The sequence below is a fragment of the Equus przewalskii genome, chromosome 9 (assembly GCF_037783145.1).
Source record: "Equus przewalskii isolate Varuska chromosome 9, EquPr2, whole genome shotgun sequence".
In the NCBI taxonomy this organism is placed as follows: Eukaryota; Metazoa; Chordata; class Mammalia; order Perissodactyla; family Equidae; genus Equus; species Equus przewalskii.
In genome coordinates this window covers 69897482-69923075 of record NC_091839.1, presented here as the reverse complement: position 1 = coordinate 69923075, position 25594 = coordinate 69897482, and the positions used below count along the sequence as shown (strand labels likewise).

The window sequence follows — 25594 nt, the reverse complement described above, 5'->3', positions numbered from 1 at the left end:
TCGGGTTAAAGAGCTGGAACCAGAAATTTGGTTTCCTGCTTCATAGTCAGAGACATGAGCAGAATCCAATGGCATGTTGATCCTGGTATTAGTTGTGCAAAGCTGATGATGTGCATAATGAATGCTGTTAAAGCAGCCCTTTCTCATAAGGGACTCATCAGCTCCAGCTCCTCAAGTAATCCAAGTTATTAAGCCCAAAATCGGTCACCAGTATGGTTTTCTCTTCATCATCAATAAAACTAAGAATACTGTAACCACTAAATTACTGCTTCATAATGTGAAGTGTGTGATGTAAATAAAAGTAGATTAGCATCATTATAACAACAGGTTGAGTGAAGGTTCATGTCCCAAAGGACTTATGCTCTGTAATGTCGCCAGCCTTTTCTCTACCAGAGAATTCCATGCTTATTGTTCAAATAAAAAATAGAATAATGGACTGAAAATGTAAAACTGTATGCATGTATTAATTATTGGTATTGTTATCTACATAGGGCTTTTTAAACAAAAACTGGAGTGGGGGACATCTGGTGGCATCGTGGTTAGCATCAGGCACTTTGCTTCAGCAGCCTGGGGTTTGCGGGCTCAAATCCTGGGTGCAGACCTGCACATCGCTCATCAGGCCATGCTGTGGCATCATCCCACGTGCAAAAGAGGAAGATTGGCATAGATGTTGGCTCAGCAGCAACCTTCCTCAGGCAAAAAAGAGAGGAAGATTGCCAACGGATGTTAGCTCAGGACAAATCTTCCTCACCACACACACACAAAAAAATTGGAGACTTATTCAAGCTACATACTCAGGATTTGTTTCTCCATATATTGCTATCTCCTCTTCTTCTTTCATTTCAATCTCAAAACTGCAGAGCAGTCTTCTCTGAAATAGCATTGTTGTCATCTCATGTAAACTTATGTATTATTTATTTAAGGATTATAGTTTCTAAGTGACTTAAAATAATTTCACACTTCAGGTTCAAGACAAACAGGCTAACACGCTCATCTCTTCTTTCTGTACTTTTAGAATCCACGGAAGTAAACATACAGGAAAACAAGGAAAGAGAAGTCTGCAACATCAAATAAAATGAGAGGGATGGCAGTCACTAATCAACAAGTAATTTCAACAATTTACGGAGGAGTAAAAGCGGATGAGAACATGTCACTGGCCCAAATTGGCAGAGCAAATATCATGCCTGAAATACATCATGTGGGGCCTACAGAGGTGGAAGACGCCATCTGCCCCAAAGTAGATCAAGTTAATTGCAAACTTTACACCTTCCCACTCCTATTTGCAGAGCACAACAGCCCAGGAAAACACACACACACACACACACACACACACACACACACACACGCACATTCCTAGGTTCTTCTTGTAAAAAACGAATTTTCCTGGAAAAGTTAAGTTCCAGCATCTGAAACCCTTATTTTATTAGGTATATAACCTTTATTTTATTAGATTTTACTTCATGTAGGAAACCTTCTCTTTCAAGTCATGCAAGAGTTATGGTAACAAATCCTTAAAGAAGTAAATGTAATCCTAGCACGCTACTTCCTTTCTCTTGGCTAATGCTCTGTTTCCTCCTCCCTCAACATCACTTTCAGCTTTTGCCTTGCTTTTTTTCACTGAAAAACTAGGGCAACCAGATGAGACCCACCCACCTGCATCTGTGTCCATATGCTTTGCCTTCGTTCCTAGTACAATGGAAGGATAAACTCTCCAAAGGCCAGCCCCTCCACCTGTGCACTAGAATGCATGTTCTCCTCTACTCAATTATATTTCCCAGCAATTCTCTCTTATCTCTCTTGCATCACCAAATTTCCTCTCTCTGCTGGATCTTTCCCACCAGAGAACAACCATGCCAACTCTACTCTTCCCCTCCCCCCAATACAGATATAGAAAACCTCTCTCAGCCTTCCTGCCACATCCAGTCATTATCCCATTTCTCTCCTTCCCTTTACTGCAAAACTCATCAAAAGAGTTGTCTATAGTCATTGTCCAAATACTCTTGCCCAATTTTTCCCAAATTCAACCCAAATAGGCTCTGCCTCCCACCATAGCGTTAAAAAAATAGCTTTTGTCAATATCCTTCTCATTGCTAAATTCAGTGCCCAATTCTCAGTGCTTATTTTTCTTGAACTCTCAGCAGCGCTGGATAGAGTAGATGATTCTTCTTATTGAAACATTTTCTCCCAGGACCTGTCAGTTTTCTCCTACCTTGACAAATGCTTTTTGTAGTCTCCTATGTTGACTGTTCCTCATTACCTCAATATCTTAACATTGGAGAGCTCTAGGCTTTAGTTCTTGGGTTTATTCTCTTTTCTAACTATACTCACCTTTTGGTAATCTCATTGACTGAAGGAGACTTAGTGGCTTTAAATATTGTCCATACACTGAAAATTTAGACCCTGAATCCAGGCCTTTCCTTTGAACTCCATATTGGCTTTTCCACTCTCTATGTCACATCACTTAAATGGTCAATGGGCACCTTGAACTTAACATGCACAAAAGTGAAATCACAATTTTCTCCCCCAAATCAGCTCCTCCTTATTTTCAACATCAGTTGATGGTGTGACTATGCTTCTAGTTTCTCAGGCCAAAACCTTTGACTCATCCTTAATTCCTCACATCATCTAAATTATCAGTAAATCATTTTGGTGCCACCTTCAAAATGTATCCTGAATCCAAATATCTGAGCAGCTCCACCGCTACAACCCTAACTCAGGCTACTCTCACCCTTTAAATTGTATGACTGTGTTAGCATTTTAACTGCTCTCCCTACTTCCGTTCCTGCCACTTACACTCTATTCTCAACACAGCAGCCAGAATGACTATGTCAACACATCAGTCAGATTGTATTCCTCTGCTCACAGCTCCCATTGGCTTCTCCTTTCTCCTAGAGGAGATCCTATAAGGCCCTCCATGAACTCCTTCTTGGAACACATCTCCTACTATTCATTCCCCTGCTGAAACACGCTGTTCACACATTTGTCTCAGGATGCTTACAATGGAGGCATCTTCTGCCTCCAAATGTACTCATGGTTTGTTCGCCCACATCCCTCAAGTCTTTGCTTGAAAATTCCCTTTCATGAAGGCCTTCCCTGGTGAGCCTTTGTAACATTGCAACCCTGCCCCACATGGAAAGCCCCGTCTGCTTTCCTACATCATGTTTCTTTATAGCCCCTCTCACCTTCTAACATATTACATAATTTATTAGTTACATTATGCACATACTGCTTTGATGATTCATAAAATATAATACCATCATTTCTCTTAATCCAAGATTTGTTGAAAAATATATATTGTATGAAGATTCTTTTCTAGAACTGTTAAATGTGATTGTACATTTGCACTGGGCAATAACGATGCATTGTAATTGCCCAACTATTAAATTTTTGCTGTTTGATTTTCCTTTATTTTAGCTAGTTCTGTGTAGTAATATTATTTACTGAAGTTTTACTATATTCTTCTCCACATGAATTTTTTTTCTTCCTCCATTTCATGCAAGAAATCTTGTCTTTGTGAGCTCCTTTGCCTCAGGGTACCTTACAATTCTAAAAATTAGCCTGAATAATACTTCAGTTTTTATTTATTTTCTGAAATATTAAAGAGATTATAGTAGGAGACCTGAGTGGAAAGGAGGAGGGTGGAGTGTTTTTGAGAATTAGCAAGGAGTAGGAGTAGAAGTGAGAGTCCACCATATTGAGAAAGAAGTAGAAATTTGTCCCAACTAGCAGGGAAGCTTATTTCCTGTCAGCTCTTGGGGAGTGTAAGACCACATCCACAGGCCAGCTGAAGAGTGCCCTGGGGTAGTGGGTTGAAGCCTAGCCATTGGGTTCTAGCTTCAGCAAAGATGTTTTTTCACAGACAACTTGGGAGCAGAACGAGACCTTAATTAAGGAACTAATACTAGCTTGAACAATGAGGATATCAGAAGTAGCCATGATAGATGGGAAGTTCAACTCTACATGAACGATTCCAGACACCAATGAGATTTTGAGATGAAGGGACCTATATACCACCTAAGGATGATATTCCCATCAGCCCAGCATGTAGGAGACTCAAAGTCAGATTTAATTTAAGAAAATGAAGAACTAAGTATTTCTTGCTTGGGAAAGAAGATTCACAACTACTTCTTAGGTTTTCTTCTACCCAGTTTTCAGAACATAGATTTGTAGCATCTGTAGTATAAGGTGTTTGAGTAATTGTGATGCTGAATCACTTGGAATACCAGTGAGGGAATGTAATAGTTTTTCATTGTGCATTGATTATATAAGTAGAAATTAAAGATATTTTAGCCTATGATTATTTTCTCATGTGAAAATTTCCAAGCCTACAGTTTCAATTAAAATGACAAAGTTCAGATACCTCACTTCCTATGGAAAAATGCTGGCTGTGCATTCTTCCAGGCATTGTCAAAATTGTCAAATTCAATCAAACAACCCCAAATCTGAAGCTTTCCTTGTTTCCTAGACTTGACTCTCTTCAGCCTTTTCCAACAGAGCAGCAGCATCTTAAAATCATGTCAGAACAAGTCGCTCCTGAACTCAGTCTTTCAAGTGCTTCTCATTTCATTCTGACTGAAACTCCAGATCCTCGCGATGGTGTACCAGCCCTGTGTGATCCGGCCCGCGCTCCCTCCTATCCAGTCCCCTACTGTCCTCCCCAACAGCCCATTCTGCTCCAGCTTTTCTAGCTTCCCTACTGTTTGTCAAATGCACCAGGCATGTTTCTACCTCAGGACCTTTGCCATCGCTATTTCCTCTGCCTGGAACAGTCTTCCCAGTAAACCCACATATTCACTCTACTACCTCCTAGCTGTGATTTAGAGGAAACTGCTTAACCTTCTGTGCCTTATTTTCCCTTCTAAAAAGGATAAAAATAACAATGCTTACCTTAAAGCCTTGTTGTAAGGATTAAATGAGTTAACATATGCATAGTACTTAGAACAGCATGTGGCAGAGAGTGCATGCGACAGAAGCATTCACTACATAATTTGCACTAAAAGCCCCAGCAGGTGTTTTGGGTCACCTGATCATCCCTTCATAAAACAAGGTTTGAGGGTGCTATTTGCAAGGCACGTCAATACATTTTTCTGAATTTTAAAATGTAAGTTAATTTAATTCTCGGTGGTGGAAACAATTCCTAATATAAATTAGACATTTAAGGAATTTTTCCTCTTAAACAACTGGAACATTTTCAAAAATTCATAAACAGAAAACTCTCCATTCATTAACGTTTGATGCAAACACGTAACAATTATTTTCACTTCACACTCACAGTGGGGCTCCTACGGCACTGAAACACCTAAGGTACCTTCTCCCTCATTGAGAAACATGGAAAATTATCTTCCGGACAGATTTAGAAGTAAGAATATTTTACTGTGGAACTAATCATTTGAAAATTGGTCACAGCACAGTGATAAAAATAGCTCTAAATGTGGAGCCATTTGGATGCAAATATTAGCTTTACAACTTTACAGCTGAGTCGATGAGAAACAAGTTACTAATCCAGCCTGAGACGCTCCTCAGCTCTGACACAGGAGACCATGCTTGCCTTTTCTACTAAGCTTACTTTTCAGAGCTGTTTGCAGGAAAACATGAAATAATATGTATTTAAATGCATTTTTAAACCTATATTATTAATAATAATAAATGTATTCAGCATTTACCATGTGCCATGCACTGCGCTAAATAAATTGCTTTATATAAATTATCTTATTCTCAGGGGCTGGCCCCGTGGCCGAGTGGTTAAGTTCGCGCGCTCCGCTGCAGGCGGCCCAGTGTTTCCTTGGTTCGAATCCTGGGCGCGGACATGACACTGCTCATCAAACCACGCTGAGGCAGCGTCCCACATACCACAACTAGAAGGACCCACAACGAAGAATATACAACTATGTACCGGGGGGGCTTTGGGGAGAAAAAGGAAAAAATAAAAAAAATCTTTAAAAAAAAAAAATCTTATTCTCAGAAAAAAATGACTATTTTATTGTATGTACTTTGAATATCCTCATTGTTAGATAAAACTGAATCTTAGAATTCAAGTAACTTGTCGTTTGAAGAAATATTAAAGTTTCTACACATTAGCATTCTTTTTGAAATGTGTGATCGATCATGACGATCACTACAAAATTATACTCAATATCACAAAATTCACTATAATCAATGTAACAGATATTGTGATATAATAACATCCATTTATCAACTTACAAAACTATAACTTTTGTCTAACCCTTACTTGAAATTAAGTGTACCTATAACAACATAGTAACATGGCATAATTTTTTTGTTTACTTTTAACCTGATGCTTTAACATGTAATGAATGAGCCAAAATCTTCTCCCCATTTGTGGGAAACCAGGAGAGCTAGCTTTTAAATACGTCTTTTACAGATACGCTGTTCAGAATTAATCACAAAGTCTCTAAGAATTTTAAAATGTCTTGTATGTTGAATATTTAAATGCAATATAGAAGTGCATTTTACCATGGCTGATATTATATGCACAGTATGCATCATAATTCATTGAATGGGGGAGGAGAAAGGATAAAAAACAAAGAAATAAATAGATACCCTTTTCCGAGTCTTCTCCTTCAGGAAAGGCCGGATCACGGTGTAGAGGGCATGGATGTACCACGGTTGATTGACAAAATGAATTCCTCCGAACCGCGCTGGGAAACTATCCTAGAGAAACGTGGAGGGAAAAAAGAAATCGAAACAAGCTTTAATACATTGAGAAGGTCCAAGGAAGGTCATATGGTATTTACAAATTTGTTATTCCACCCACTTAAATGAGATTATCTATATAGTTAAGGAGAAGAAAGGAGGAAGAATCTTACAACATTAAAGATTGTACCTTTCATACAGAAACTGAAGCAATATGTAATAAAGCAAATCCTTCTCAAGAATAGGTTGTTGATAAGAATTTCAGCTTTTTTGGGAGTGCCATATTTTAAGACTGTAAACTGCTAACAGTCATTATAGGGCAAGAAACAGAAATAAAAGACATTAGAGTCTTGGCAAATAATGAATCTATGTTAGATAAGTGTTTTATTTACATTATTTATATTTATATTTATATTAAAGCATATTTAAATTAAAATATTTTACTAAATTTCACTGTAGTCATCTACAACGTGAGCACTGTCAGATATCAAAACTCACTTTGTTCTCTTTATCTCATTATTTTATCAACTTTATTATAAACATTCTCCTGTCCTTATTTCAACCATAAAAAAAGGAAATGTGCTTAAGCATAATAAAAAGCTAAAGTTGTAGCATAAGAAATTTGAAGACGCGTTTTCCTAGGTTAAATGAAAATCAAAACCCTCTGAGCTTGCCCCACAGGAAGAAAAAGGTGCTACCATAAAGCCAGCATCCTCTTTAAGAAGAACTCATCTGTGTAAGGTGTGACTCTGGAATGTTATAGAGAGCTGTTTTCTTCCTACCCATGACTAGGAGCATCCCAATTCCACTCCATAATACAAAGAGAATCCTTAAGCCAAATGAACTGCAACATTTGACAGTACAATTGAGTAGGCTATGGAGTCCACGTGAACAGATCTGATTCTTGCTACTAGTTCCAAGTTCCACACTGAGCTGACTACAATAGATTTCTTTTGAAAAACTATACCGCTGGAGTGTTTCTCAAGTGGCAACATAATAATTGACATTCTTCTGAATTCTACTTAGAGTATGAACAGGAACAAAAGAAAAGTAAAGGAACAGAAATAATTGCAAATATTTTTTTTTAATTTAAATTTTCTCTTGAACAAGATTCTCTGTTCAAAAACATACATGGCACAACCCCATTAAAATATTTTGGCTTTTTGGGGGACATTTAAGAGCATTAGTAATTAATTAGTGGTTTTGTATATTGATTTTCAGAGCTGATGAGCATTTTTTACAAAGTAATTTCTATCTCTGAGAATAATACACTATGAAAAAGCAACAATACTTAAAAAATAAATTAGACCAGCTAAAGGTAAAAATGTCTTTTATAACAGTCTTACTTCTTTTATAAACATGTAGTTTTTATTCACCAAGAGGTTATTACAACAGAAAAGAATCAGAAATGCAAAATAGCCTTTTTAAGTTATGACATTTTTATACATAAAAAGAAGATACATAATGTATATACGATAAAGAGAGAGCTAAGACAAACCCCCATGTGCCCTTCACTCAGCTTAAGAAATGCAACATGCTCGGTAACCTTCAAGTTCACTGTATTCATACTTTCACCATCTCCCACATTTTTAAATTTAATTTTATAATTCCCTTGCTTATATTTTATGTTTTATTTGATAAATATCGTAAATATTATACTCTATTCTTATATTTAATTTATTTTTATATTTTACATTTTTGCTATGTAACCCTAAAATACACTGTTTTTTAAGTACTTAACCTTTACAAAAATGTCATTGTAGTGAATGTATTCTTCTGTTGTTCCATAACATTGTTTTGGAGCCTCGCTGTATTTGAGGTTTATACTTGTGTGTGGCTATAGTTCATTGTCACTGCTGTATAGTATACCATTGTATGGTACACCACAATTAATTTATTTTTTCCTGTCCATGCACGTTGTTTTCTAGGTTTTTTGTTTGTTTAGCCATTACCAGCATTGCTGCTCTGCAGACCTCATTCTTAGACGTGTCTCTTGTGCATGTTCGAGAGTATATGGATGGAGGGTAGGTATCTAAAAGCGTTAACACTGAGTCATAGAGCGTATATACTTCAACTTCACAAAACTGGTGACAGCAATTGTCCCAATTTGTACCGCTCCTTTCTCTAGTAATGCAGGAAAGTTCCAGCTGTTCCACATATCACATTTTTATTTGTCAATCTTTCTGATTTTTGCCAATCTAGTGGGGGTAAAATAGCTTTTCATGTGATTTTACTTGACTAATTCCTCGGGCTTTGCTCATTTTGTTTAATTCCATCATTAATAACATGTTTAACAACATAACCATTTTATACATAGGTATTTTGTCTCTGAGTCCTTGAGGGCCTGAATTTGTTTGCTGTCTCTGCTGATCTCGTTCACGGTATCTTGTTTACGGTGAGCTTATATTTGGCTAATGTTAGTCATTGGGGCTCCCAAAGGAGCTGGCTTGAGGATGCCTTTCTCCAGACAAGATTCGTATCAGCTCCCACGAGGTGCTTTCAACCTGGTTTGGCTTTAATTTAATTTCCCATCTTGAATTTTCTCTGACTGTGCAGTGTATATTCAAATCTAAGATCTATATGAGACAATTATGGCCTCAGATTATCAAGGAAAACTATTATCATCATCATCAATACCAATATTATTATTACCATTATTATTTTTCCACCTGGATATGGGAGAGGCAGAGAAGTTTCCTTAAAGGTTTCCTGGCCAGCAGGGATTTTCCTAGCACAAGCTTTCCCCAAGGCTGTAGCATCTAGAGGAACAGTCTCACATCCAGCTCCCCATTGCCCTGAACGTGTGTCAGCCTGCTCTGCTCCTGCCCCAGGCGATCATTACTCTCTAAAGCTCTAGGTTCCTGCAGTCACCGCATGCCTCCAGAAGCACCCAGGCTTCACTTATTCTCCTGCTTTCTTTCCAGTAGATTTTGTGTGCTTGGCTCTGGGGGAACTTGTCTCATATTCCCCAGAGTTCAGTAAATCATCTGGAAATACTTTTGTTGTGATATATCCAACACCTTGATGTTTCACGGCAGGAAGTTTTTAAAGAATTTTTAACCTGCTGCACGACCTGAAGCAGAAATACTTAGTATGCCTTTAAAATATACTCCTGAGTGAGCATTTGATCTCTAGAACAAAACTCAATGAACAACAGCTATCAAGTTATTAAGCCAAACGTCCCAGCTCAGTGATTTTTAAACTTTGAGAATCATATGCAAACCATGCTTCTTCTATCCTGAAAAAAGAATATGCACAGACATATGCTTAACTTACACATGATGGCAGGAGAGTTCTTGAGCACGTCTTTGTTTATAGAATGACGTGATCAGCATCAAATCACAGTTGAGACAGGGTGAGAGAGAAGGGAAAGCACTGACTTTGCAATCCAGCAGATTTAGTTTAAAATTCTGACTTCATGCCACCTCTGTCCTCTCAGGCATCAAAGTCCACAGCAAGGACATAATGCTTGTCCCTTCCTTTGCTCACCGTGATACCCCTCATTTCCTTTCTCTCTTCTCCTTGTGGTATCACTGTTATGCGCATGTTACGCTTTTTGTAGTTGTCCCACAGTCCTTGGACACTGTTCTGTTTTGGGTTTTTTTTTCAGTCTTTGTTGTTCTCTCTTCCTTTCAGTTTGGGAGGTTTCTATTGATACATGCTGAAGCTCAGATTCTTTCCTCAGTCATATCCAGTCTACTAAGAAGCCCATCAAAGGCATTCTTCATTTCTGTTACAGTGTTTTTGATCTCTAACATTTCTTTTTGGTCCTTTCTTAGGACTTCCATCTCTGCTTACATTGCCCATGTGTTCTTGCATGCTGTCTACTTTATCCATTACAGCCCTTAACATATTAATCATAGTTGTTTAAAATTCCTGATCTGATAATTCCAACCTCCATACCATGTCTAGTTCTGATGCTCACTCTGTCTTTTCAAATTGTGTGGTTTTTTGCCTTTTTTTTAGTATGTCAACAATTTTTTCTTAATATCCGGACATAATGTACTGTTGTAAATAGACATTTAGTGATGTAGGGGTAAGGTGTGGGGGAAGGGAAAGCATTTTGTAGTCTTATGATTTGGTCTCAGTCTTAAGTGAGCCTGTGCCTCTGGACGGTGAACTCACAAGTGTTTCTCAGGTATTTTCTCTCCCCTTAGGTGGGACAGGTAGCCTGGAATTGGATGTTTCCTTCTCCCATGTGGAAGGCTAGAGTTGGGTATTTCCCTACCTCCTGATCAGTTAGGGTCTAACAATTCCCCAGCAGGTCAGGCTCTGGTTAACTAGTTTCTCCTGAGAGCAGGCCTCGTTAAGAACAGAGTGCTCTGGCATATTTCAAAATGGTTCCTTTTCCCTTCCCCCTGACAGAAACATAAGTGTGTTTTTCTCCAATTATTTACTGTAAGAACCCAGTTGAGCTCATGGAGGTCAATCGCACAAAAGTGTGGAAGGCCCCCTTATGACTCGCGCCTCCTGGCACCTTTCACTCTCAGCACTGTTTGTGCGCAACGAGCCTCCAGCAATTCATCAACTGCAGTTCAGGTTGTTCTACCCCGCAGTGGCTCCCGGGGTGGTGTCCCCTCAGAAGTCTCTGTTCCAATAAGCTGAGACTCTCTGTATTCATCTCTCTCTCCAATCTTGGTGACAGTGGTTTGCCCTGTGTCTTCACCTCTCTGATGATCTGGGTTGATTTTTCAGTCTGTTCAGTTTTTTACTTGTTAGAAAAGAGGGGCAACTTCCAAGCTTCTTAGATGTGGAACTGGAAACTGGAGCTCCCCTCATTTCTGATCACGTCCCAAGTCCTTCAATATTTACGCCCCCACCTCTGTGTAGCTTCGCACTTTCATATTCACCCTCCACATGAGGCGAATGTGATCACAGTAAAATCCAAAGCCCATTCCCTCCACATCCCTGCTTAGCACCATGTCACTTCCCAGCACCCACTTCACGTCTGTTCATGTTCAGATGCTGTTTTATAGCTTGCTGACTTTGTTCTCTCCCAGCTGGCATAGTTCTCTCTCCCTTTTTTGTATGACCTGCTCTTACTAATCGCTTAAGACCTACCTCAGGCAACATCAACTCCAGGAAGGTCTTTTTGATCCCTTCTCTCACTTCTTACCCCACTGGTCTCTCATAAAAGCCTATTCTCTCTGCTGTCACCAGCACATTGCCTAAGTCCATCACTGCACTTGCCACATGACCCCAAAATTGTCTCTTTGTCCACCTTCCCTACTAAACTGTGAGCTCTTTGAGCACAGAAATTGTGTGTTCTGTATGGTCCGTTGGTGCTGAGTCTGGCATCCATTTCCACTCACTTCACGCCTCACCCAACAGGGCAGGAAGACGAGAACATATGAATCTTACAGCTGGGATTCTGAATAGGAGAGTTCTGTCAATGTGATGCACTTGAGCAAGATTTAAAGGACTAAAGGGAAGCAGTAGTCACCTTCCTGCTTCAGTGACAGCTGCTAAGCAAGCTCTAGAGGGGCGATTGTTTGCATCAGCGTCTGTACCCCACCTTCCACTTTCTAGGTGCCAGTTTGAAGGATGAGAGGCTTCTGGGACAGCAGCAGTGAGAGGGTGGAGGCAGCGGTTTCCTGACCTCTGTATCACATCTGCATGGTTGCGACCTCAAAACCAAGAGAGCAGTTGCAGTCCTCCCCGAACATTCATTCCTCCTGCTCTTCCAGTGGGGTTTTAAGCACTAACTCCCAGTCTTAAATCCATTTTTCCTTAAACTATCCAGAGGGATTTCTGTTTTGCGCACTGAACTCTGATCCAGACCATGCCTGATTCATCTTTATATTCCCAGCGTTTCTAAAACAAGTGTGTGTGTGTGTGTGTGTGTATGCCCCAGAGCAGAACTAGAGAAATGAATGGAATAGATTCTAATATTTATGCTTTAAGTAAACTATTTATCTTCTCTGAGCCACAATTTCCTTATCTGCAAAATGAGAACCACATTTAATAGGACAGCTAATGGCTAACCATAGCTGTTACTCATTGAGCACACCTCCTAGGTACTGGGCTACTACATTAACTATCAACCCCCATTTTACAGACATAGAAATGACCATGGGGGTAATTTTATAATGTGGTTTAATGGATAGTAGTTTGGCCCTAAATATAAATATAAATATATAGTGCAAAATAGTAATCAACAACATACACTATGCTGATCATTGACTCTGCTGTTCACACTGCTCTTTCCTGTGGACAATGAAATAAGTGCCTTGCAATTAGTGAGAGTGCAGCCAAGATGGGTTGAAGAAAGTTTATAGAATTTCTGCCTTCTAAAAGCTTTTGCCAATTCACCTTCTTCCATTCATTTTTCCTTGAGTGGAATACTTCGTGCTTGATTCACAGATTGTCTTGCCTGAATGCTTCAGTTAATGGAATCTTAGCCCACCAAGGCTCTAGTGGAGTTCAGCATCTCTCCAAGCCTCTGTTGACCATATATTCAAATAAATATCATTCTTTGGGAGAAATGGATTTGGAAGTACCTCCAGAATGCAATATGTGAGTTTCCTCAGCGATGACTGTGTGGGGGATCAGAAGTGGCCACCTCAAAATGTGTCTGTTTGGCTTGATTATTTTTAAGAACAAAAGACTCTAAGAGAAACTTTGACTTTCCCCCTGACTGCCTAAAGGAATTTAAGATAAAAGGCCTGTCACCAAGATAGGCCATCACCATAATAGCTCTGGGTATTGGTAGACTTTGAAGGTCCTTGCTAAGCCCATTCTTATCTACCAAACTTTTACTTTTCCATCTCCATGTGAACTGCCTCCCTCCCCTTTGAAGCCTCAAACCACTACCTGCAACGTCCTGCTTTTTCTTTAGCTGAAGATGATATTTAAGCTAGCAGCCTTGGCCATTTTGGCGAGTTACTCGACTTTCCTGGGTTTCTCCCATGTATACATGTTATAAAACTTTGTTTGATTTTCTCCTGTTATTCTGTCTTGTGCCAATTTAATTCGTAGCCCAGCCAGAATGAGCTAGAGTGGGTAGAGGAAATATTTTTCCTCCCCTACTGCTATTGCAAACAATTGCAAAATGAAGTCAACCAAAGTGAAGCCTTGACCTTCTCCTCATTGGCATGTGAACACTATAGGCATGGGTACTATAAGCACTATATAGAGGGGTAAAAATATTTATATTATCTTATATACATAACTGATTTATTCATATATATGTAGCACAAATATGTTTGCCTCAAATGCCTAGCTATTCAAGAAGAAAAACCAGAGAATCTGAACTATTAACATATTGTTCAAATTCTTTGATTTTGATGAAACATAAAAATTGTGTGTTAATATTACTACAAGTAAATTGTCAAATTTGAGAATAATAAATATTAATGTAATTTCTGGTGCAATCAGGGTACAGTTTGCAGTCATAAATGTGAGCAAAATAAACTTTTCTATGAGAGTTAAATCCACAACTTTAGTCTTTTTTCACAAGAACTGTCTAGGGTTCCTAAACCTATCAACTGTGTTAAGAAATGTTCTCAGTGTGAACATAAGCAGAAATTGTATGTGCAACTCACCCATTCAGAATTAAATCTATTAGGCTTTTTAAAGTGTTCTTCTTTTCTCCCTTCCTTGCACTTTTTTGAAGCACCTAGTTTCAACTGCTATATACACCATGGCAAAGTGCATATAGTAATAAATTGCAGCACCTAGTACCTGGAAATTACACCTTTAATTCAGTAACTCAATCTCTAAAGTCATACTAGCATCAAAAATATTGTGCTATTCTTTTATGATGCTTTTAGTATAAATATAAAACATGCTTATTGTAGAAATTTTGAACCAAAATAAAGTATAATAAAAAAAGTCACTCGTAAACTTACCAACCAGAGACAAAAGCAATACTCTAAGCATCCTGGGGTATCTTTCGAGTTTTTTTCATTTAAGTTTTATATAGATGACATGAAACTCTACCTAACAGCCTGGAATTATGATAATAGGTTTTGATAATGGCTTATAGGAGTATAACATATATAATATCACCCTCTCTGAGAGTGTGCCTAGGTATAGAAAGTAGAGGTGATTATTATAGCAGTTGGTAGTACTGGTTCCTTAAGTAGCATCAACATTAAATTCCTTCAAATATGTTTAAACTTATTAAGATTGTTCTGCTTTGATATGCTAATCACACTATGTTTTCCTAAATATGTCTTTTGGGGCTATCCTTTCTACATGGTATAATAGTATCTGTATACCTTATATCCATCGTTTAGAATGTTGTTTTAGCTACTTGTATAGCTAAAATATCCTACATTGTACATCCTACCCATCTTCTAGAAGGTTAAGATTCCTGAAGACAGTCATGTTTATCTTAGCTCCAAAGCCCTGCTCCCATTCCCTACCCCTAGCATCCTGTGCAGTGTTTGCAACTGAAAAGAACGGAACTGTAGTTGTCATCCCATATATTTAGTTTCATCAATAGTGGACAGACAGATTCAGCCAAGTCATTCAGTAGCCTTCAGAAGGGAAACAAAGATTTTTACCAAACCATTCTAACTAGTGTCTTCTGCCAAATTGAGAGGAGACAGCCAGGAATCTATTTAATTACCAGCTAATTGGAATGTCTTTTTCTGTGCCTGTCTCATAACTGGTAATGAGCCATACGTAAATGAATGCAAATGGATTGAAAACAAAGGATCTTGACCCTGGTACAGAGAGAAGAGTTTAAATGGGGCTTGTACACGCAGGAGGACATTTCACTCCCATCCTCTTCACTTCTAACTGCCCATAAAACCTCATGCTATCCAGGGACGCCTACAATAAGGAACTTGGTTAGATGCAAAGAATTGACTAGAAACAAAATTTCACCAAAATAAGCAACTGCTCTGATAAGCAGGGGAACAATAATGATTAACATTTTCTATAACCAGTTTATTTGAAACTTAGGAGTTTGTCATCATAGAAAAAAGTAATTGAATGGTTAAAAAAATAGTCAATTCCTGTTACAGGAAGCAAGTTAGCCTTCAAAGATACATCACATTGTATTTCAAAATAAGCACTTAGCAAATGTTTCTATTTGATGAGCAATCTCTGGAACAAAATATGCATAGATAAGATTTAAATTTTCATGATTCTTCAGAAAACAGTGCCTTAATTTTAATAAGTGTTTTAAGAAACAGATTAACCATGATGGATCATTTAAAAGAGTGATTAATAAAGTATATTAATTTCCTATTATTATGTGGCATTATAGATAAAATTCTTTTTAGATTTAAAATTTTTGAGATATGAATTATTTTGAAATGATTTTGCCCTCCCAAATGTTAAAATCTTAAACCTAAAAATGCACTAAAATATAAGTGACTTTTTGAATTTGAAAATTGATGTTCTTAGATTTGCATTTGCATACTTTACAGTATCTGTTTGTTTTAAGACCTTTGGCAAAATGTCAGCTATCATTTAAATTGTCTGTCATGAATATAAGTGTGTCAACATGAATCTCTCTTAAGGGTGGTCAACAGAATATGCTCTACCCAAAGGCGAATACACATCACTTCTGACATTTCTATTAAAAAAAAATACATCAATATTCAGCTAAAGAAGATTTCATGACACTATGTCTCCTAATGAATCTCTCTTTGCCTTGTCACTCTCCTTTTATGAAATTCAGTTCCCATTATAGTGATGTGCTAACTTTGCTCTTTTTTGGTTTTTCCTCTGAGGGTGTCCTCTGGTTTTATTTTTTAGGTTAATTAAATGATGCCCAAGTGCAATGATGTTGCCTGATGTTCTTTCTCTCTTATAGGGTACATAAAAGAAAGCTTAGAGGGACTCACTGGAGGGTTCTACCTTCTCAATGCAAATTACTGGGAGACTTGCCATAGGATTGTAGGGTGTTGAATAATCACGTCCTTTAAATTGTGAGTGGACATGTGGTGTGGGGAAAGCAAGTCTCACACTAACATTTTGAAGGCAGAGGGATTTGACTCCATTGTTTTGGTGATTCAACAGTCAGCATTTATTGTTTGGACAGAGACAGTCTTTCAAGTTCCACTCAAGAGGGCTAGGAGGAATCTTCGCGGGCCACTCAGAACACAGTGGTGGTCAGGGCTACTCCAGTTTATGAAGCTACCGGCCCAGAGAAAGGCAAGGAGTTATCCCTTCCTCATCTAACACAGCACATGATTATCATCTGTGCACTTGAAAGTGAGTTTTGTGATGCTCTTACACTGTTGTAATCTTTATGAAGACCACCATTTCCAAATTTTTAATTTTGTTTTAAAAATCTTAAATAACAGTATAGTTGGCTTATTTAAATCTACAAACAATAACCTCATTCCCTCTTTCACCAGTAGATTATCACTTGTAAATAACTGTTATATGCAGACTCCACAGAGAAAGCACAATATTATTCCTTTTTTTTCTTTTCCTGCTATGTTTTGAGCACATGTATTGAAGTAATTCATAACTCTTTTCTTCTAGGTTCCAGTGATAAATCCACTCACCCGTTAGAGGAATGTGTCTCTGTCAGCAAATGTATCTTTGTCCCTCCCTCCCAGCCACACACACGTAATTACTAAATGGACCAAAGGGATTATTATAGAGAGAAAGCCTTTTGGAGTACGTTATGACCTTATGATGAGGGCCTCTGAAGTTTGTGGGTGAGAAATGGCTAATCTATTTCAAAATCTCAGGTATATTCCACTTCCAGACAAATTATTATTTTGTTGTTGTTTTCCTCTGTCCACAGTTGATCACATGGTGCTGGCTAACTATGCTTCAAGAACAACCCTTCTCACCCTGCAAGGGACCCTGGAACACAAGGTTATTGTCATAGGATGGATAAATTCCTATACCTGGATAAAACTCTCAAATTACATTGGTGTCTCGGTGGCATCAACTTGGCATATGGAGGAGAATGTCTGAGTCTTGAGTGCAGTAAAACAGAGACAACTTAAACTGGGATATTATATAAAATACTCCTCTTTGAAAGAGTTTTACCTAGCTAAAAATATTTCTTGAAGTAAAACCAACACTGGAAACTAATTTGTAACATGCTTTAGTTATCACATGACTGAATGGGCAAGAAAATTTCTTTTTCGTGAGCAAAGTAAGTATGGTGGTCTCCCCAGCTACTTTTTCTGTCAGAGAAGGTTGACTAGAGATTGAGGCAAATCACAGCCACAGAGCCTTAACTTGAAGACACGAGGCTTAAGTTAGTCATGGCTGGCGTGTGCCTGGTACACACAGGGGGCGAGACAGCCTGGGGAACACAACACAAAGCCATTTTCACAGCTCTTCTCAATCCATGAAGTACCAATTTCAATCAAGTATAGCAGCAGAAGAGATCACAAAGTAAAAACTACTACTTTACTAAAATTTTGCATCATCATGTTCCTAAGTCAGGCCCTTTTATTAAAACTGAATGCATAGCAAGGGTAACAAATAATTGTGCCATTTCTAATCAAAACAGAATATGTAGTAATTTTCTATGACCTGTATCTTGTAACTCCAATCTATATGTCAGCTGCAGCAGGAAGACCTTACTATTACCCTGCCAGTATATCAATGATGGATTAGGTCTCCCACTTGACTTTTAAACTACTTTAGTAACACACATTCAGAAGCGCTGATGTTCTCATATTCAAGATTGCCAAAGGGGCGTTAAGCAGCAGAACTTCAGCTAGAGGAACTGAGAAAAGCACGTTATAAAAAGAATTAGGCTGAAGTCCTTAAGTGGATATTTCAGGACACTGTCTACATCGGGTGTGTGAAACTAGTCAAGGTTATTCTTAATGATGCAACTCAAGGCAGCAAGAATTTGGTAAGACAGGACCCGTCATATTCTGTTGAGAGAATATAAATTGGTTAAAACATTCCTGAAAGAAACCTAAAAACATGCTCCTATGTCCCCTAATACTTGTTCTAGAAATCAGTGATGAGGAAATTATTATTAATTGGGGCAAAATTTTATGTACAAGAATGTTTTGCAAATATTTTGCATAAGGAAAACATTGGAATCAATTTAAATTTACTTCAACAAAAGAGTGAATAAATGAATATTGTATTGGTAAAATATAATACTAAAGAACCATTAAAATGGCATTTTCAAAGAATTCTTAATGGCAGAAAACAAGAAAAATATAATAGGTTAATAAATCAGGAAAAACTTTTAATTTGTTTTAAAAATGAATATGAAAAAGACTTGAAAAAATACGTGAAAATATTAGCCTGGTTAACTCTGTGTAATAGAATAATAGATGACTTTTATTTTATTCTTTATATATTTTATATTTTTTAAATATTCTGAAATGACTATGTCCCATACACACACACACACTTACAGCTATTCTTTAAAAAAATAAATACAAAGACAACAATATGGCACCGTCAGCATCAATTAAATTGAACATGTATTTACTGAAAACTCCTCAAGCCTAGGAAATTAGGAGGAATATGAATGAAGCACAGTCCTTATCCTGAAGGAATTTATATTCTGGTAAAGAGAATAAGTAACATAAAACAAGGAAAGATAATTTCCACAAGGTATTATGAGGTTTAAAGGAGAGAAAGAATGACAGAAGGAGGAGAAAAGTTGGAATGATGAGGAAAGAATTTGGAGTAAAGCTTGGGGTGTTGATGTGAATCTCATTGTTGTGGATGAGGCAATTGAACGAATAGAAGACGGTGTCCCAGTGAGAAGGAGCAGTAGGATCTGAGGTAAGATGAGTAGGACTGGGCCACCTTTAAGACATAGTTACCAGGGCTGTTTGTCTGGATTTGAAGGTAAGTGCAAGGAAGTGTTGGCAGTGAGTCTGAGAAGATGGTTTTGGAGTCTGCCTGGACCATCCAAGCTGTCTCAGAGAAGAGTCTGTATGTATCTTAGCACTGGGCATTCTTGAGAAGAGAGTGGCATATTGAAGTGTGCTGTAGGAATATTAGCAGGGGTACGCAGTCTGTTATGAAATTTGACCTTTTAATATTTATGTTTTCGTTCAACCACTTTAATATGGAGACATCCTATTTCAGGTTAAAAATTCTAAAAACATTAGAGTTTTTTTTTCCTTAAGTGACCGAGTAATGTGTGACACAGATATCCATCCACCAGGTCCTCCCATCAGGGCAACTCACCACTGGGCAGCAGGGATGAGGCAGTGAGGGTTAGGGATGGGAAAAGGCTGGAATAAGACTTGGGGACTGATGAAGACAGGAGTGGAATAAGGGTCATACATGTCTCTAATGCACATTTCTTGGAATAAAAAGCAGTGACTTTATGTTTTGACCTGCCCAGCTCACTTGATGAAGGCTTTCAAAATGTCCTATTTTAGTTGATTTCAAGTAGGGGGAAATCGAAGGTGGAGCTATGAGGTCAAAGCTATTAGCATTCTGCAGGTAACTAGAGCTTGAATTTAAGTCAAATCAAAGTGTTAACCATACAAGGAAAACAGGATACACATGCTAGTAATATGTGGAAGATAGAGGCTATATAACTTGACAAATGCTGTGAATGACTGGATGCAGATGGGGCATAAGGGAGAATGGCTGAAAGCAGTTTGTAATCTTGGTTAGTTGAGAGCCCACGGATAGTACTAGAAACTGAAATAGGAAAAAGTTCCTATTTGAGGGAGGTGTGATATGCTGAACTTCAAGTGTCAGTAGTCCATGTGGAGATGTCTCCAAGTTTGGAGAGCTCAGACTGGAGTAGACATATAGAAAAACAGAAACACAGTAAAAAATTGAGATTCATGAATGTGTTAAAAGGCATTTAAAAATGTTACAGCAATCTGTATATTTTAAAGCAATATTAATATATATTTTTCTCCCTGATTTAAGTTCTAGATCAATATCATGAGCTGGCTTGAGTAAGAAGTTGGAGAGAAGGGGTCACTGAAACAAGAGTGTCGTTTTCCAATCATTTGCCAGAACACTTTTAGCTCTACTAACTCCGTCCAAGACTGTGCGCTGTCCATCTGGATTGTGAGGCAGTGGATTATAAAGATAGCTGGAGAGGGTCTAAAGATGTTCATGCACGTGTCCTCCACGGAAGCACACATGAACAACAGCACGAGTGAGGCTCAGCGTGGAGGCAGCCCCCTCCACCTGACTGGCTGATGGGGAACTCCTATTTAGCCTCTGGACGTCTCCTGCAAGGCCGGGGGTAAGGAAGATGATGCTTCGGTTTAGCTTATCTGGACTTACTTTCTCTTATCTGTCAGTTTTACAACAGGAAGAAAGCAAAGATTCAGTTTGGGATTATCATCCCCTTTCCAAAAATCCAAAAACACTTAACGAACATACTTCTAACTACAAAAACAAACTTCTAATTCAACGCCTCAAAGATTTTACTGTGCTTTTCTGGTGCTTATTACAAAATCTTATAGATACTTATCGATTTTGGTTAATTTGAGAAGATTCTAATTAAACCATCAGGAAATTTGTGTGGCCTGAGTAGGATTTTTCTTCCTTTTACTTTACCCCCTGTGACTTTATTGGCAAGTAATAATCATCCAAAGCTCTTCCCTAGAAGTTTCCCTTCACACTGCTGCAAAGTCTTGCTACAAATAAAGCTTCTTAGGAAGGAATATTCAACAAATTGTCGAACCATGGTGCACTTCACTGGAGTGGAGATGTCAATGACAGTACTTACTCCCTCCCCATAGCGTTACCTTTCACTCAAGGTCTCCATTCACTCTTGAATCTTGCAATGATACTGAAGAGTTTATATTAGTTTTCCATCTGCCAATTTGCCTGAATGAGATATGCAAGCATCTCTATTTGTCCAACCATTCACATCAGGGCAACCACACATATCTGCAGTCTTTCTTTCCATAATCTCAGTCATGGCATATATAATAATAAAACAATTCCAGCCCAGCCACATAAAATTGCATAAGATCCTCAAGAAAGCACAGATTTTCTAAATAAAGAAATGTTTCCAACAAATGCTTTGTTATGTGTTTCCGTGGTTGAGATCTCCCCAGCTTCAACCTCTTCCTTGCAATTCTTGAGTGGAAGTGAGAGGAGACTACATTCCTCGCCCCTCACTCACCCTTGAAACCTAAGTGAACACAACAATTTTGAACTAGTGACAAAGCTGGTACATATCAGTTTTACATAACATGTGAATCTGACCAGGGTAATGCATGTCATTTTAAACAATGAAGTATATGACATATTTAGGCTGTTATTTTGATCCATAAAATTTTTTAAAACTCACTCTCGGGCCAGCCCAGTGGCTGAGTGGTTAAGTTCGTGCGGCGGCCCAGGGTTTCGCTGGTTTGGATCCGGGGCACGGACATGGCACTGCTCATCAGGCCACAATGAGGTGGCATCCCACGTGCCACAACTAGAGGGACCCACAACTAAAATACACAACTACGTATTGGGGGAATTTGGGGAGAAAAAGCAGAAAGAAAAAAAGAAGAAGATTGGCAACAGTTGTTAGCTCAGGTGCCAATCTTTAAAAAAAAAAGCAACTCACTCTCTACTCTTTAGAACAGACTGTGGCTCAACTGTGAATTACAATTTAGGTGGATTCTAGAGATTTGGGAAACAAAAACATAGAGAGCTACCCCTTTTCGCCAACAGCTGTATCTTCAACACTCTCCCCAACGCATCCATGTAATTTGTCATTGGATCAGCTCTTGATGATATTCCTTTTTTCAACCATCCTCTGCCTATTCATTCAACATGGGTCTTATCTGTGTTCACATTCATGTATGTATACATGTGTGTTTCCAGTGGAAAGTTCCATTTGAAGGTTTTTATATTAACTGAAAAAATAATCCTCCCGTTTAGGTAAAATCATGAAAAAATTCCTTTACATGTAAATATTAACAAAGAGGTGGATTTTACTTTGAAGAGTTTTGCTTTTATCTCTCTAATATTCTCTCATGTAAATATGATCAAAACCAAAACAAAGCAGCAAAAAAATCCTTTCTTTTAATGATGCAAAAGAAATAATAAAAGTGTTTTTTCTCATTCAAAAATATTTATTGTCACCCTGATCCCCAAACCTGACAAGGACAACACAAAGAAGGAAAACTACAGGCCAATATCACTGATGAACATAGATGCAAAAATCCTCAACAAAATTTTGGCAAACTGAATACAGCAATAAATCAAAAAGATTATACACCATGATCAAGTGGGATTTATACCAGGGACACAAGGATGGTTCAACATCCGCAAGTCAATCAACATGATTCACTACATTAACAAAACGAGAAACAAAAACCACATGATCATCTCAATAGATGCAGAGAAAGCATTCGACAAGATCCAACATCCATTTATGATAAAAACCCTCAATAAAATAGGTATAGAAGGAAAGTACCTCAACATAATAAAGGCCGTATATGACAAACCCACAGCCAACATCATACTCAACGGACAAAAACTGAAACCCATCCCTCTCAGAATAGGAACAAGACAAGGGTGTCCACTTTCACCACTCTTATTCAACATAGTACTGGAGGTTTTGGCCAGAGCAATTTGGCAGGAAAAAGAAATAAAAGGAATCCAAATAGGCAACGAAGAAGTAAAACGCTCGCTGTTTGCAGACGACATGATCTTATATATAGAAAACCCCAAAGAATCCACAGTAAAACTGTTAGAAACAATCAACAACTACAGCAAAGTTGCAGGGTATAAAATCAACATACATAAATCAGTAGCATTTCTATATGCTAACAATGAACTAACAGAAAAAGATCTCAAGAACTCAATCCCATTCACGATCGCAACAAAAAGAATAAAATACCTTGGGACAAATTTAACCAAGGAAGTGAAAGATCTATACAACGAAAACTACAAGACCTTCTTGAAAGAAATCGACAACGACATAAAGAGATGGAAAGACATTCCATGAACATGGATTGGAAGAATAAACATAGTTAAAATGTCCATACAAGCAATCTACAGATTCAACACTATCCCAATCAGAATTCCAATGTCATTTTTTACAGAAATTGAACAAAGAATCCTAAAATTCATATGGGGCAAGAAAAGATCCCGAATTGCTAAAGCAATCCTGAGAAAGAAGAACAAAGCTGGAGGCATCACCATCCCTGATTTCAAAACATACTACAAAGCTACAGTAATCAAAACAGCATGGTACTGGTACAAAAACAGATGCACAGATCAATGGAACAGAATTAAAAGCCCAGAAATAAAACCACTCATCTATGGACAGCTTATCTTTGACAAAGGAGCTGAGGGCCTACAATGGAGGAAAGAAAGTCTCTTCAACAAATGGTGCTGGGAAAACTGGAAAGCCACATGTAAAAGAATGAAAATCAACCATTCTTTTTCACCATTTACTAAAATAAACTCAAAATGGATCAAAGACCTAAAGATTAGGTAGGCCTGAAACAATAAGTCTTCTAGAAGAGAATATCGGCAGTACACTCTTTGACATCAGTTTCAAAAGAATCTTTTCGGACACCATAACCCCTCACATGAGGGAAACAATAGAAAGAATAAACAAATGGGACTTCATCAGACTAAAGAGCTTCTTCAAGGCAAGGGAAAACAGGATTGAAACAAAAAAACAGCCCACTAATTGGGAAAAAATATTCACAAGTTATTTATCCAACAAAGGGTTAATCTCCATAATATACAAAGAACTCACACAATTCAACAATAAAAAATCAAACAACCCAATTACAAAATGGGCAGGGGACATGAACAGACATTTCTCCAAAGAAGATATACGGATGGCCAATAGGCACATGAAAAGATGCTCATCATCACTAATCATCAGGGAAATGCAAATCAAAACTACACTAAGATACCACCTTACACCTGTTAGAAGGGCAAAAATATCCAAAACCAAGAGTGACAAATGTTGGAGAGGCTGTGATGAAAAGGGAACCCTCATACACTGTTGGTGGGAATGCACACTGGTGCAGCCACTATGGAAAACAATATGGAGATTCCTCAAAAAGTTAAGAATAGAAATACCTTATGACCCAGCCATCCCACGACTGGGTATCTATCCTAAGAATCTGAAATCAGCAATTCCAAAAGTTCCATGCAACCCTACGTTTATCGCAGCATTATTCACAATAGCCAAGTCATGGAAACAACCTAAGTGCCCAGCAACTGAGGATTGGATAAAGAAGATGTGGTATATATATATACAATGGAATACTACTCAGCCATAAAAAAGGACAAAGTCGTCCCATTCACAACAACGTGGATAGACCTTGAGGGTATTATGTTGAGTGAAATAAGCCAGACAGAGAAAGACGAACTCTGTATGACTCCACTCATAGGTGGTAGTTAACATATGGACAAAGAGAACTGATGGGTGGTTGCCAGGGGAAATGGGGGTGGGGGGAGGGCACTAGGGGTGAAGTGGTGTATCTACAACAAGACTAATAATGATGTACAACTGTAATTTCACAAGGATGTTAACTTTTATAACCTTAATAAAAAAATTAATTCAAATAAATCACACAAAAAATATTTATTGTTTTTACTATATATTGGCATGATGCTGGCGGTGGGATTCAGACTCTGATATTTTCACTTTTTTCACCATTCAGAATGTACCTATATCCATCTATTGACTCACTGAGTTTTAAATTTTGAAATAATTGTAGACTCACAAGAAGCTGCAAAGCTGAACATGGAGATCAGCACACACCCCTCCCCCAGCCGCCTCCAACAGGCTACTTTACTAGCATAAGTCATCAAAACCAGGAAACTGATATTACTACAATCCACAGAGCCTATTCAGATGACACCAGTTTTACAAGTACTCATTTGCGAGTGTGTATGTATGTACATAGTGTCTATGCAATTTTATCATCTGTGTAGCTTTGTTGAACTATCCCCACATTCAAGATGCAGAAATGTTCTATTACCACAGGGCTCCCTCACACTACCCCTTCAGAGTCACACCCAACCCATCTGACCCCAATCCCTAACCTCAGGTAACCCTTAACCTGGCTTACGATGATGGATA

The 25594-nt window shown here is 38.1% G+C and overlaps 1 protein-coding gene across 2 annotated transcripts in view; it reads right to left on the bottom strand.

Moving 5' to 3' along the window:
* CLVS2 (clavesin 2) overlaps positions 1-25594 on the bottom strand; it is a 67425-nt gene that overhangs the window by 7738 nt on the left and 34093 nt on the right. For both annotated transcript variants that reach the window (XM_070556929.1, XM_070556930.1), the window contains exon 4: positions 6562-6672. In XM_070556929.1, coding sequence (XP_070413030.1) covers positions 6562-6672 — 111 coding nt within the window. The remainder of the gene's footprint in view (positions 1-6561; positions 6673-25594) is intronic.